Genomic DNA, 15,029 nt, shown 5'->3' with positions numbered 1-15,029 from the left:
CAAATTTAGATTAAATCCGAGAAAAAAACTTCCTAACTTTAAGAACAGGAGGATAATGGAACAGACACTTTGGGAGGTTGTGGAAGCTCCTTTGCTGAAGGTATCCCAAAGGTGGCAGGACACCAATCTCTCTGGGATGGTTTAGACACAACAATGCTTTGCAGCAGATAAAAGTTAGGTAACTCCCCCCTTAACAGACAAAGCCTAAAATTGCCAGAGGAGAAGGTGACAGTGCCTGTGGATTAACATACAGCTGGCTCCTGAGATTTTTATTCGGTTCTTACTCCAGGAGAAATTTTGCCTCAGTGGGGCCTGAGAAAAATACAAGGCACAGCCTCCAAATTTGGCCTTGTATTATACATCTACTAACACCTTCCATCATGAAGGATCCACTGTGCCACTGAAATGTAGCCACCTCGGGACGTGAGGCCATTGGCAGGGGGGGGTGGGTGGTGTTCACAGAAAGGAATGGCATTTTGGACAGTGATACTGGAACAAACTCATCCCTGTGGCAAGGACCCTGGGATCTTTAATAGCTGTGCAGAGCAGAAAGGACCCCAGACCTATTCTCTATCCTGTCACACCTGTGTTCCACTTGGCTTGTCAAGCAGGTGAGTTCCTCAGCTAGAGATGGGTACCTGTGAACTGTGAAGTGGAAGTGTCTTTCCTGGGAATCCCCGTCAGGTAGCCATGTCCAACACCTCTCTCACCCCAGCATCTGCATCAACATCCCATGTCAAGAGCTGACACAGGGCTGAACACCGTTAATAATATAGCTCTGTGTAATCCCAGTTGGGTTCACTCAGCCTCTAGGGGAGAAGTTGCATCTGGACGCAAACAGGCTGGAGACTGGAGACACTCTAGTTAATATCTTTCTTTCCACATCTGCACTTCTGTGTTTTTTGTCCAGCTTTAGGAGTAAACAGTAATTAAGGAAACTTCCCAAAGGGAGATGAGAACTCTTGGGCTCTGTGCTGAGTCAGAGAGGAATTGCCTGCTCCGTGTATTTGTGTATATTTAAAAATTATAGTTGATTAGAAAGAAAACTAGGGATAATGCCTAGGCCTCCATAGAGTCTGATACTCTGTAAATGCGTAGGATGGCTTGGTAGATAACAGACAGACAGATCTGGAAACAGATGACTGAGGGGAGACATGAGCACTTTCTGCAGGCACACAGAGCTGTCGCTAAGATATCAAAGATCAGTAATTCTCATCAAGAACTGTCATCATATTGTGAAGCACCTTTCATTGATGGATCTTGAAAACACCTAGCTAGGTAAAGTCCCTATGAACATATCTCCATTATACAGATAGGTAAACTCAGGCAAAGGGCAACGCGACTTGGCAGAGGTCCCACAGAGAATGACAAACAGAACTCATGAGTCCTGACTTTCCTACTATAACCACCATCTCTCCTTAAGTAAATGAGTGCATGACAACTGGGAAATGGACTCACTGTCGAAGAGGACCTGTTTGTTGGGTTGGTGTGATGAACTTCCCCCGGGTGTAACCAGGAACTGGGATACCACTGAGCCCTCTGTGACGTTGCACTCTCTCTGATTTTAGGAAAATATGCTAATGAGTGTGAATATAATGTAACTGGAATATGCTTCATGCAAAACTTCTCTTGTAAGGTATCATTACAAAGCTTATAATCTAATCCTATTTGTATGTATGTATCACTCTTGTATCTGAAACTAGAAATATGAAATATAACTCTGAGGCCCTATTGTAATTATGCAAAGTGCAGGCCATTAATGGTGGTTGGGAATCTTGATGGCTCCCATCAGCCAGGACAATTGACTGTGGATGGCTCTGTTTGCAGGCCTTCCTGTGAGTCAGGCTAGGAGGAATGAAGGCTTGGGGTCTCACAGGACATGTGACCATGTCACCTAGTACTGGAATCCATCTTAAACCTGGTGCTTTTCCATTTAGAAGGAGGGGTGGGAACCCAGAGAGGGACAAAGGATTCCCACCTTGTGCCAAAGCTATATAAGGGAGTGGAACAGAACAAAGAGGGCGGCCATCATGAGGAATCCCCTAGTTACCACCTGAGCTGGAACAAGAGCTGAACCAGGGGAAAGGATTGTGCCCAGACTAGGAAGGCATCTAGTCTGTGACAGAAGCTTATTGAAACATCTCTGAGGGTGAGATTTTATCTGTATTCACTTTTCTTACTGTATTAGGCATAGACTTGCATGTTTTTGTTTTATTTTGGTAATGGTAATTCTTTGTTCTTTGTTCTTTGTTACTTTGTTCTGTCTGTTATTACTTGGAATCACTGAAATCCTACTTCTTGTATTTAATAAAAATCACTTTTTACTTATTAATTAACCCAGAGTATGTATTAATACCTGGGGTGGGGCGGGGGGAGGGGAGGGCCAACAGCTCTGCATATCTCTCTATCAGTGTTATAGATAGGGAACAATTTATGAGTTTATCCTGTATAAGCTTTATACAGGGTAAAATGGATTTTTGGGGGTTTTGGACCCCATTGGGAGTTGGGCATATGAGCGTTGGAGATAGAAACACTTCATTAGTGGTTTTCAGTTAAGCCTGCAACTGTTGGGGGACGTGGTTCAGACATGGTTCTGGGTTTGTAACTGCCAAACCAGACAGGCTTCTGGAGTCCCAAGCTGGTCGGGAAAATGGATTAGAAGTTGACTCAGCACATCAGTTGGCAGTTCCCAAGAGGGTTTTTGTGATCCAACCCGTCACAATACCAATCGGGGCTCCCTCTCACACTGTGAGACTATGGGAAGCCACTATCCTCTCCAGTTCTTGCACTAACACAGCCACGGACACACCCAGCTGCAGATACCTGACTGCTTTCACGAGCCACTCATGAACCAAAAATAGAGAGGCTCCAGCCAGTTCCCCCCAGCTCTCCAGCCTAGGACCCCAGAGCTGCACTGTCTTGCCCTTGTCAGCAGCCTGACCAGTGTAAGTTTATTTCCCAGTCTGCCCCTCCCTCAATGTGAAGAGGACAATCCACCAACTCCATTTCCTGAGGAGATTTCCCTTTTGCATTTCAAACAACACTCTGTTTTGGAATAGATTTTAAGTGACTATAAGTAATAGCATACAGATCAAAGTTCGTTACCTCAAAAATAAACAATATTGCAAAGTATGTTCTATACACTAGACAGGATTTGAATCAAGAAATGTCTCACCTTGATGGGACAAACATCCCACCCGTCTACCATACACAGGCTAGAAATCCCTTCAGCCTGGGACCACAGTCACGGTTCAGTCCTTGTTCCTAAGCTGTTTCTAGGTGTGGTGTTGTGTTGTGGGGGGAGTGAGACCAAGTGATGTCTCTTCCCCCTGTTATAGCTTCTGCCATGTGGAGGGAACTTCATTTTTCTAAGCAAGAGCCCCCAGCACAATTAATGGTAAAGTACAGGCATAAGATGGAGTCCAGTGTCACATGAACTGGTCACATGCACTTGCCTCCTTCGATGAGTCATAGCAGGGGACATTACCCATATGCTGGCTAGAACGTGCACAGGACAGTCCGTCAGGTGCAGATAAACTTCTTCTAAGGCCTATTGTGTTTCATAATGGGCCATTACCCTGAATGGTACATCCACAATGTGCTGACTAGACTGGATATAAACTGAATGGTTGGTGTTACCCAGGAGCAAACACACTTCAAATACTGGTACATAATCAATATATATATAACTTTAGCTACAAAAATTATACATGCACACAAATAGGGTAAGCATATTCAGCAAATCATAACTTTCCCATTGATATGTTACATGACCTGCCTTATATAAAACACACACACACACACACACACACACATATATATATAACATATCATAAATCAACAAGGGAAATATGGAGGTGCCAGGGTGCTGCTCTGGGGTACAGAATGTCACACCTCCCCACTTAGTTTATTGCAGGAGTGTTAGACGCTGATTAATGTGGAGACAGTGTGCCCAAAGCCCTCTCTAGGTTTTGACCATACAACTCCCAAGTGTTGCAAACACTGTAGTTTCAGAGAAGCAGCCGTGTTAGTCTGTATTCACTCATGGCACCTGATAGACTAACAAATTAATTTGAGCATAAGCTACAGCTGTAGCTCACAAAAGCTTATGCTCAAATAAATTTGTTAGTCTCTAAGGTGCCACAAGTCCTCCTTTTCTTTTTGCAAACATTGTAGTGTTATCCACAGGTGTTGTTGCAAAGTTCTGTGTACCTTTTAACAGTTTGTAGAGCAGTCTAGTGATCGCAGAAGTCAAAAAGGGTGCCTTCTCTGCTTTGCTAGAAAACATCTCTTTGTGTCTGTGCAGCATGGTTAACCACTGTGTTTTTCCAAATGGTGATAACTCAATAGAGATATTCACCAAGGCCATGAAGTGTGCCTCAGTTTCCCCTTCTACACAGAAGACCAGGTTTATTATGGTTACTCTGCTGTGGCAATGTTTCAGCCTGTTTACAGGTTTTAGCTGAGAAGCAGTATCCCCATAAGGCTTTTTGTTTACTACTCCTAGTATATCCAAAACTTTCCCCAAAACCATGCAATCCAGATTCCCTCTTGCACTGTCTTGGCTTGTTTAGCCTAACCAAAAGAAGGATGAGGGGAGATATGATTGCTTTCTATAAATATATCAGAGGGATAAATACTGGAGAGGGAGAGGAATTATTTAAGCTCAGTACCAATGTGGACACAAGAACAAATGGAAATAAACTGGCCATTGGGAAGTTTAGACTTGAAACTAGACAAAGGTTTCTAACCATCAGAGGAGTGAAGTTCTGGAACAGCCTTCCAAGGGAAGCAGTGGGGGCAAAAGACCTATCTGGCTTCAAGATTAAACTTGGTAAATGTATGGAGGAGATGGTATGATGGGATAACATGGTTTTGGCAATTAATTGATCTTTAACTATTCATGGTAAATAGGCCCAATGTCCTGTGATGGGATGTTAGATGGGGTGGAATCTGAGTTACAACAGAGAATTCTTTCCTGGGTGTCTGGCTGGTGAATCTTGCCCATAGGCTCAGGGTTCAGCTGATCGCCATATTTGGCGTCGGGAAGGAATTTTCCTGCAGGGCAGATTGGCAGAGGCCCTGGAGGTTTTTCGCCTTCCTCTGTAGCATGGGGCACGGGTCACTTGCTGGAGGATTCTCTGCTCCTTGAAGTCTTTAAACCACAATTTGAGGACTTCAATAGCTCAGACATAGGTGAGAGGTTTATGGCAGGAGTGGGTGGGTGAGACTCTGTGGCCTGCGTCGTGCAGGAGGTTGGACTAGACGATCATGATAGTCTCATCTGACCTTAGTATCTGTGAGTCTGTGAGAATCCCTGTTCCAGGTGGCACCCCAGGGAAGTTGGTCATAGCGGCACAGTGAGCAGATTGAAGTGCACAGCACGTTGTTCTGAAGGAGATTTACACTTCATACAGGGGGGAAGAGATCTGCAGCTTCGCAGCAAGCCTGCTGCCACGAATCCCCACAAAGCCTGTGGAAGGGAACAGGGCAGCAGCGCTACTCTGAGAGCGCCCACATCTTTCGAACAGCCTCCAGCCCTGTCCATGAAGCTGCCACCTGCCCAGCAATCCCTCCACACAGGTTAATACCGATCTGGGTACAGTTTTCAGCTGCAGGCTGCTTGATGGTAATGTCCAAGGACTTCGTCTCACCTGGATTAATAACCAGATTAATGTGCACTGCTTCTTGCCCAGCCAGATCAGCTCTCAGATGCAGCGATTCACAGCGCTACACCTGCAATTGCCACTGAAGTCGATGGAATAACAACCCCTTGGGTGTTAGTAACAGGCACCTAGGGTGGGATGCACATCAGAAATGGCAGAGAGAGGGAGGCGTGTGTGCTAGAAAGGAAAGGGAGAGATGGACTGAAATGCATGAAGAAAGAGAGAGAGAGAGAGAGATGGAATGAAACCCACTTGATCAGGGACTCCCTGCCTCTTCAGTTCTGGGAAGCACTTTCCAAGGGAGAGACAAATCCTCTCCCTGACTCCAAACAGGCACTGCCTGGTTCAGGAAACATTTCCTTCAGGGGAGCCCAGCTGGATCGATCCTAGAACCAAAGCACTCTGGTTAACGCCGAGGGCAGAAGAGAGTGGGCCACATTTGGGTGAAGAGAACATCTTGTGGAGACACTTAGAGCAAGCTTGGGATCACCAAGCTCCGCTCCTCTTCCACTCACAGTCCCCGTGTAGCAGCTCCAGGTTTGCTGTCAAGGCCCTGCTCAAGCTCTTGGGGCTGGGCACCCACCGGGTGATAGTGATTGGGTCCCACACACTGGACTCATGAGCTTTTGAGTCACAGCAGCGTTCAGGAACTGCTTTGGCTCTGGGTTTCTAGGTGCACTCTTGAGGTGCAACTTCCATTCCAGCACCTCCCTCTGGGAGCAGAGACTTGCATACCAAACCATACCTGTTCCAACAAACTCTCCAATTGCTTCAGCACACCCTTCCCAGAGCTCCCCTGTTGGGCACACTCTGTTTCCAGTTTCTCTCTTTTGGGGCGCAGGATCAGTAAAACAAACAGACCCAGGCCTTGCAAAAGGGGTTGCTATAACAATTCCTCTACTTGAAAAAGCACAAGAGATATTCAGTGTGACTGGTCCCTCCCCCGGTGCTATTCATGGAACTGGGGTACAGCTGAGCCCTCTGTCTCACCAATCCAGATTCCCTCTTGCACTGTGATGTTGTGGCAAGCTGGAAAGCCCTCCAAGCTTGCACTCACACCAATATTCACAGGCAGGGACCACACCCAGCTGTGTTCATGAATGCCCCTGCCAGCCGCTCATGAACCAACCACAGGGAGTGTCATAAATATAAAGGGAAGGGTAAACACCTTTCTGTATACTGTGCTATAAAATCCCTCCTGGCCAGGGGCAAAGTCATTTTACCTGTAAAGGGTTAAGAAGCTCAGGTAACCTGGCTGGCACCTGACCCAAAATGACCAATGAGGGGACAAGATACTTTCAGATCTGGGGAGGGGGGAAGAAGGCTTTTGTCTGTCTGTGTGATACCTTTGCTGGGAACAGATCAAGGATGCAAGACCTCCAACTCCTGCAAAGTTAGTAAGTAATCTAGCCAAGAAATGTATTAGGTTTTCTTTGTTTTGGCTTGTGAAATTCGTTGTGCTGGAGGAAATGTGTATTCCTGTTTTTGTGTCTTTTTTGTAAGTTAAGGTTTTACCTAGAGGGATTCTCTATGTTTTGAATCTGACTGCCTGTGAGATTATCTTCCATTCTGATCTTCTCTATGTTTTGAATCTGACTGCCTGTGAGATTATCTTCCATTCTGATTTTACAGAGTTGTTCTCTTATCTTTTTTTGTGTGTGTTGTTCTTCTAATAAAGTTCTGTTTTTTTTAAGAATCTGATTCGGTTTTTTGGGTCTTAAAAATCCAAAGCTGGTTTGTGCTCATCTTGTTTATTCTCAAGCCTCCCCAGGAAAGGGGGTGTAAGGGCTTGGGGGGATATTTTGGGGAAATAGGAACTCCACGTGGTCCTTTCCCTGTTCTTTGTCTAAATCACTTGGTGGTGGCAGCATACTGTTCAAAGACAAGGTGAAATTTGTGCCTTGGGAAAGTTTTTAACCTAAGCTGGTAAAAATAAGCCTAGGGGGTCTTTCATGATGGTCCCCACATCTGTACCCTAGAGTTCAGAGTGGGGAGGGAACCCTGACAGGGAGGCTCCAGCCAAAATACCCCCAAGCTTCCCAGCTTGTGACCCCAGAGCTGTACCGTCCTGCCCTGGTCAAAAGCCTGACCAGTATGAATTTATTACCCAGTCTTCCCCTCCCTCGATCTGAAGAGGACCATGCACAAGCCTTTGTTAACTGAACTGAGGCTTTCCCCACACTTCAGGAAACCGCACTGTATTAGGTAAAAATAGAAAACAAATGTATTGACTAGAGATAGATTTTAAGTTACTATAAGTAATAGCAAACAGATTGAAGATGGTTCCCTAAGAAATAAACAAAATCACAGTCAAAATCTTATACCCTAAATAGGATTTGAATGAAGCAGTGCCTCATCGTGTTAGACAGTACAAACAGTCCATCAAGCTTCCATACGCAGGCTAGAAATCTCTTCAGCCTGGGACCAGCACCTCCCACAGTTCAATTTTTGTTCCTTGGGTGTTTCCAGGTGTTCTTGTGTGGGGAATAAGGCTACATGGTGATATCGCTGCCCCCTTTTATAGTTTATTCCATATGGCAGAAAACCTTTTGTTCCAAGCCAAGTTTCCAGCCCAATTTGTGGAAAAATACAGGTACCAAAATGGAGTTCAGTGTCATGTGGTTTAGTCACATGCCCTTGAATGCTTCGCTGATTCATAGCAGCCATTATTGATAGGCTGACGGAAATGTTACCAGGAAGGCTCATCAGGTGGGGAAGAGCTTCCCCCATGGTCTGTTGTTTTCCTTAAAGGCCCATTAACTTGAATAGACCCTTCACAATCAGCTGTCTAGACTGGAAGCATCTTGTCTTGTGGGTGTAATCCAGGTGCAACCACATTTGAAATACAGATACATAGTCAATATCCATAACTCTGGATGCAAAAATGATACATGCATACAGATAGGAAAATCATATTCAGCAAATCTGAACATTTTGTACAAGATGTGTCACACCCAGATCAAGGTAAACATAGTACTACACCTGTGCACCATTCCCTGCCTCTGTGTTCTCACCACCCTGGAGCATTCTTTGGAATTTGGTCAGAGACCTCTAAGGTTTCCAGGGTCCACCTCCTGAGACTCATGGCTTCTCCTCCAGCTGGATTTTGTCTCTCTGCTGCAGCCCTAGCCCTGCAACCAAAGTGTCCCCTCTACTGCCCTTGTGACTTGCTCCTGGCCCAGCTTCTTCTGGCTCATCCTGTCTCTGTGTTTTTAAAGGGCTGGAACAACCCCTCCTCTCTCTGTTTCCTCTTCTAGGGAGGTTCCATTCCTTCCACGCCCTCCCCTCTGCAGAGAAGCTGGAGAAAACTGGATTTTATGTAGAATGCAGTTACTCCCTTCTTCTCTCCCAGTGAGATCTCGTTAGGTGCTGGTAGCCTTTAATAACCAACCTATTTGTAGACATATGCATCCTCCCCAGCCACCTGCCTCTGAGCACAAACCACGTGAGCAACGAGTACAGTAAAAGCCCAAAGACATAAGGATACAGATGGCTCATAGAATCAAACGTGAGTTAATAGGGTTTCCACCAATCACGCTTTTACCCCAACAGTCTGTTTTTTGGCTTCTGTGTCTGGGTGACATTTAGGGTGGCCAGGTACCCAGTTCTCAACTGGAAAGTCTGGTCAAAAAGGGGATCTGGCAGTGTCCAGTTACTGCAGGGCTTAGGGAGGCGCCAGGTCATTAACCCATGCCAGCTCCTGCTGATCTGGAGCTGTCCACTTTCTGCAGGAAGGCTCCTTGACTTGCTGCAGCAGCTCCCATCCCATCCCCAGAGCAGAGGGAGCCCAGCTGGGTGGGGCACCATTGTGAGAAGTCAGGTGGTCTCTAGGCCACCCTGAGTTTCATACCTGAGGTCTGCTCACAATGCACACCCTAGCCCCAGATGTAGCTCTTAACTGCAACACAGCTTGACTGTGGAATGTGACGAGTTCTGTGGGGCTCCGAGCATCTGCCTTTGTTTATAAACAGAGGCAGGAGGATTAATATAACAAAAGGCTTGTCATTAAATTAAATTAAGAATCATTAGATGAGCTGAAAGCATTGCCAGGCACTCCAGTTAAAGACAGGAAACAAAGGGTTGAATAAATGGCAAGAATGGAGAGAGGTAAAGAGTGGTGTCCTGCAGGGGATCTATACTGGGACCAGTCCTATTCAACATAGTCATAAATGATCTGGAAAAAGGGGTAAACAGTGAGGTGGCAAAATTTGCAGATGATACAAATGTACTCAAGATAGTTAAGTCCAAAGCATATTGAGAATTGTTACAAAGGGATCTCACAAAACTGGGTGACTGGACAACACAATGGCAGATGAAATTCAGTGTTGGTAAATGCAAAGTAATGCACATGGCAAAATATAATCCCAACTATTCATACAGAATGATAGAGTCAAAATTAGTATTACCCATCAAGAAAGAGATCTTGGAGTCATTGTGGACAGTTCTCCGAAAACATCCACTCAATGTGCAACAGAAGTCAAAAAAGCAAACAGAATGTTGGAAGCACTAGGAGAGTGATAGATAATAAGACAGAAAATATCATATTGCCTCTATATAAGTCCATGGTACGCCCACAGCTTGAATGCTGCCTGCAGATTTGATCACCCACTCAAAACGATATATTGGAATTGGAAAAGGTACAGAGATGGGCAACATAAGACTTGGACTTTTCAGCTTTGAAAACAGACGACTAAGGGGCGATATGGTATAGGTTTATAAAATCATGACTAGTGTTGAAAACTCGAAGAAGGAAATTTTACTTACTCCTTCACAAGACACACAACTAGGGGTCACACAATGAAATTAATAGGAAGCAGATTGAAAGCACAGTCAACCTGTGTCACTTTTTGCCATGGGATATTGTGAAGGCTAAAAATATAACATGGGTCCAATAAGAACCAGATCAGTTCATGGAGGATAGGTCCACCAATGGCTAATAACCAGGACGGGCAGAGATGGTGTCCCTAGCCGCTGTTTGCCAGAAGCTGGGAGTGGGTGACAGGGCATGAATCACTTGATGATTACCCTGTTCTGTTCATTCCCTCTGAAGCACTTGGCATTGGCCACTGTTGGAAGACAAGGAGTACTTGTGGCACCTTAGAGACTAACCAATTTATTTGAACATGAGCTTTCGTGAGCTACAGCTCACTTCAGCTGTAGCTCACGAAAGCTCATGCTCAAATAAATTGGTTAGTCTCTAAGGTGCCACAATACTCCTTTTCTTTTTGCGAATACAGACTAACACGGCTGTTATTCTGAAACCTGTCATTATGTTGGAAGACAGTATACTGGGCTAGATGGACCATTAGTCTTACCCACTATGGCCGTTCTGAAGTTCTTATACAGACCCCAGATGTATCTGTCGCCTGCCATAACCTACTAGACCCCACTCCCCTCCTAGAACTGAGATAGAACCCAGGAGTCCTGATGGTGTCTCTCTCTGTGTAGAGTTAGTAACAAAGTAAGAATATACATTAAAATTTTAAACCTAACAAGTGTCCTTTAAGTGACTTGCCACAAGATGTCAGAACATGTTACTTTAGAGGTGAGTGGGTCTAATACTTATTTCTCTTTCTTTCTTTTATATAGGAATTAGATACAGTGCTAATTGCTAAGTTATCTGCCAAAACCCAAGAGTCTTCAAGAGCCGAAGAAGCCGCTGGAATCATGGTCAAAGTTGACCCACCCTAACAAAGTCTGAAATGTCTCCCTTGCAGCTGAGGATGCGGGGAGGGAGGTGGAAATGATCCAGGGAGTGACAGGGGGAGGGGAGGAGAGGAGCAACTGACAGGGGCGGGATCTTGGGCAGAGGAGGCAGAGCAGGGGCACAGCCTTGGCTGAAGAGGTGGAGTAAGGGGTGGGGCTTTGGGTGTCCAGTTACCAGCAACTAGAAAGGTGGCAACCCAAAGAATTGTACATAGACCGATTCTCCAGTTTGACATGCTGACATAGCACAGTATGATCAGGAAAGGATTTAAGGTCTCTTGACTGTCCAGTCAGTTATTCAGGGAAGAGGGCCCAGCACAATGTCACCAGCCAGCTCTGCACGGAGCTTGGACTGAGAGCCAGAGCACACGCAGAAAACTTTAGGTCGCTTTCTGAGTAAAGAGCTGGAGCAGCCTGCCCCGAATCTCTTTGGTCCTCACCCCATAGATGAGGGGGTTTAGCATGGGAGGCACCAGGAGGTACATGTTGGCAATGAGAACGTGGAAATGCGGGGGCACATTGTGTCCAAACTGGTGTGTGAGGAAGGAGAAGAGACCTGGGAAGTAGAAGGCTAAGACGGCACAGAGGTGGGAGCCGCAGGTCCCAAATGTCTTAAGACGGGCATCCTTTCTGGGGAGGCTGAAGATGGCCCTGAGGATCTGGGTGTAGGACATAGCAATAAAAGACACATCCAGTCCAATCACAGAAAATACCACAAAGTGGCTGTAGTAACTACTGATGCGGATGTCGGCACAGGCCAGCTTCACCACGGCTATGTGCTCGCAACATGATTGGGGGATAAAGTTGGTTGTACAATATGGCCACCTTCTTGCTAAGAAGGGAAAGGGCAGTGCAAGCAGGCCACCACGCAGCACCACGGCCAGACCCATCTTGGCCACCAGGCGGTTTGTCAGGATGGTGGAATGTCTCAGGGGATGGCAGATGGCCACGTAGCGATCCAAAGCCATGGCCACGAAGATCCCAGACTCCATCGCTGAGAAGCAGTGAATGAAGTACATCTGGGTGAGGCAGGCCCTGAAATCGATCTCCCTGGAATTGAACCAGAAGATGCTCAGTGTCTTGGGCAGGATGGATGTGGATAGGACCAGGTCGGTGACGGCCAGCATGCAGAGGAAATAGTACATGGGCCCATGGAGGCTCAGCTCCCTCTTCACAATGAAAAGGATGGTGAAGTTCCCCAAAATGGCTATGGTGTACATGGTGCAGAAGGGGATGGAGATCCAGACGTGGGTTGCCTCCAGGCCAGGAATGCCCAGCAGGATGAAGGTGGAGGGGTTGTTGAAGTCGGTTGCATTAGAATCTGACATGGAGTAGGGGAGATGGTGTCCAACTCTGAGGCAGAACGGTGTCTCCTGCATGTACCATACGTTCCCCTGACTTCCTCTATATGACTAGGGTCTAGGGTGGTGGTCGCAGTGCGAATGCCTGGATGGAGAGACAATGTTAATTGGAGACACTACATGCACTACTGGAGGCTGTTGTCATGAGTGAAGCAGATTCGTCACTCTTCACACGCTGAAAAATGACATTTTCCCTATTAAGAGGAATGAATTATGAACAACTGATGGTACTAATGCCAATTCCATATTTTATGGTGCTCCATGCAATAATAATTCCTACATATTGTGTTGTTGGAAAGCTTAATAGCACCAGCAGGAAACACGATTGTGGATGCTGGTTATCCATCACTGTTCCTTAATGCAATGAAACCCAGGCTCGAGAGTCCATGCTGTGGGGAGTTCCCCATTCCCTCGGTTGCTCAAAATCTAAGAGTGGAAAAAAAACAAAGATTTGACATAACATGTACCAGAGGGAAATACCCTAGCTATAAAACAACTCATGGAAAAGACCTGGGGGTTATTGATAGCAACTTAATGGAAACACAGGCGCATTCGCAGCAGTTGCCAAAACAAATATAATGTTCAGATGCCTAAGGAATGGGATGGAGAATAACCTGCTATTGACGTGAGCTCAGTTTTGGTCACCCAGTCTGTATAAAGGATATAAGAGATAGAAAGTGGATTTCCGAGACAGGCTATGAGAATAGGTGAGGCTCCCATCTGCGGACTGAAAAGTCTGGGACTGTTTAGTTTAGAGAGGAGACAAAGAAGGGAGCTTATGATAGAGGAGGGGAAAATAAAGTTTGGAACTGATTACGTTCAAATGGAGAAATAGAGAACAGTTCCCAACCAGTAATAGCTATGAACACTTTGTGTTTCAAAAGGCTAATTCCCCAGAGCTGAAGCAAATTGTCAGAAAAAAACTGATTGGGAGGAACAATTTCGAGAGAAAAATGTGAATGAGAATTGGGTGTTGTTTTTGAAGGGTTTATTAGACAGCTAAGAGGCCACAATCCTGCAGTCAAGAGTGTGAACAACTTTGGCTAAAAACCCAGTTCAGTGGCAAAGTGAAGGCAGCAGTTGGGGGGGGGAAGCAATACACACACACACACACACAACTAACTGTCTCTGTAATGTAGCAGAGAAAGGCAGAGCAAGGCCCAATGGCTGGAATGTGAAGCCAAACAAATACTAGCTGGAAATAAGGGCCAAATTTTTAGCCCTGAGGGTGATTAACATTTGGAACAAAGTGCAAAGGGAAGTGGTGGATGCCCCAACTCCACATGTCTGTAGATCCAGACAGGATGTTTTTTTTTTTTTTAAGATCTGCTTGAGGACTTGTCTACACTTAAAATGCTACAGTGACCCTTCCTTAGCGCTTCAGTGTAGACACTACTTACACCAATGGCAAGGATTCTCGTGTCAGCGTAGGTAACAAGATGTGGTAGCTAAGTGGATAGAAAAATTCTTCCATTGACCCCATGCCATGCAATAACAGGAGGTGACAGTGCCTCTGTACTGGGTGCTGGTCAGGCTGCAGCTGGAGTACTGTGTCTAATTCTGGTCACCAATGTATAGGAAGGATGTAGAGAAACTGGAAATGACCAGAGGCAAGCGACAAAAATGATCAAAGGGATGGAATTCAAGTCATAGGAGCAAAGGCTGAAGGAACTGGGTATGTTTAGTTTGGAAAAGAGGAGATTGAGGAGGACATGGCCGCAGTCTTCAGATACTTGAAAGGCTGCAATAAAAAAGGGTGGAGAAAAGTTGTTCACTCTTGCCATAGAGGGCAGGAGAAGAGGCAATGGGTTCAAACTACAGCAGAGCAGATTTAGATTAAACCTCAGGATAAACTGCCTAACTGTAGGAATAGGAGGACAAGGGAACAGACGGCTCGGGAAATCATGCAGGTTTTCTAAAGAAGCCTGGACAGTCATCTGTCCTGGATGGCTTAGACACAACAAATCCTGCATCTTGGCAGGGGGGTAGATTAGCTAACCCTTATGCTTCCTTCTCACCCTGTGGCTGTATGATTCTATGATATAAAATCCAGTTGTAGACCAGGCCTTATTCAAACACAAGTCATTGGGCTCAATAGAGGGGTAACTGGGTGAAATGTAATGCCCTTTGTTATACAGGAATTCAGACTGTATGATCTAACCGTCCCTTCTGGCCTTATATCCTATGAATCTATCTATAAAGAAAGTGGGTCAGGCATTTATATTTACTCTGTCTCACAAAACACAAGTAAGGGAACATTGAATTCCATTGAAAGCCTGAACATATTATGCTGAAA

The 15,029-nt window shown here is 45.6% G+C and overlaps 1 protein-coding gene across 1 annotated transcript; it reads right to left on the bottom strand.

Annotated features, from left to right (window-relative positions):
• Positions 1–11,752: 11,752 nt before the first annotated feature.
• LOC102939908 (olfactory receptor 52R1) lies at positions 11,753–12,751 on the bottom strand. Its single transcript, XM_027834535.3, has one exon. The coding sequence runs from the start codon at positions 12,749–12,751 to the stop codon at positions 11,753–11,755; it is 999 nt and encodes a 332-aa protein (XP_027690336.3).
• Positions 12,752–15,029: the final 2,278 nt, after the last annotated feature.

The sequence above is a fragment of the Chelonia mydas genome, chromosome 1 (assembly GCF_015237465.2).
Source record: "Chelonia mydas isolate rCheMyd1 chromosome 1, rCheMyd1.pri.v2, whole genome shotgun sequence".
Taxonomy (NCBI): Eukaryota; Metazoa; Chordata; order Testudines; family Cheloniidae; genus Chelonia; species Chelonia mydas.
Note: the sequence above shows the minus strand (reverse complement) of the source record. Positions and strands in the feature narration are given on the sequence as shown.

What these genes read in the sequence shown, in the direction of transcription:
- LOC102939908 (XM_027834535.3), bottom strand. Translation starts at nt 12,751, where the DNA reads ATGCAGGAGACACCGTTCTGCCTCAGAGTTGGACACCATCTCCCCTAC.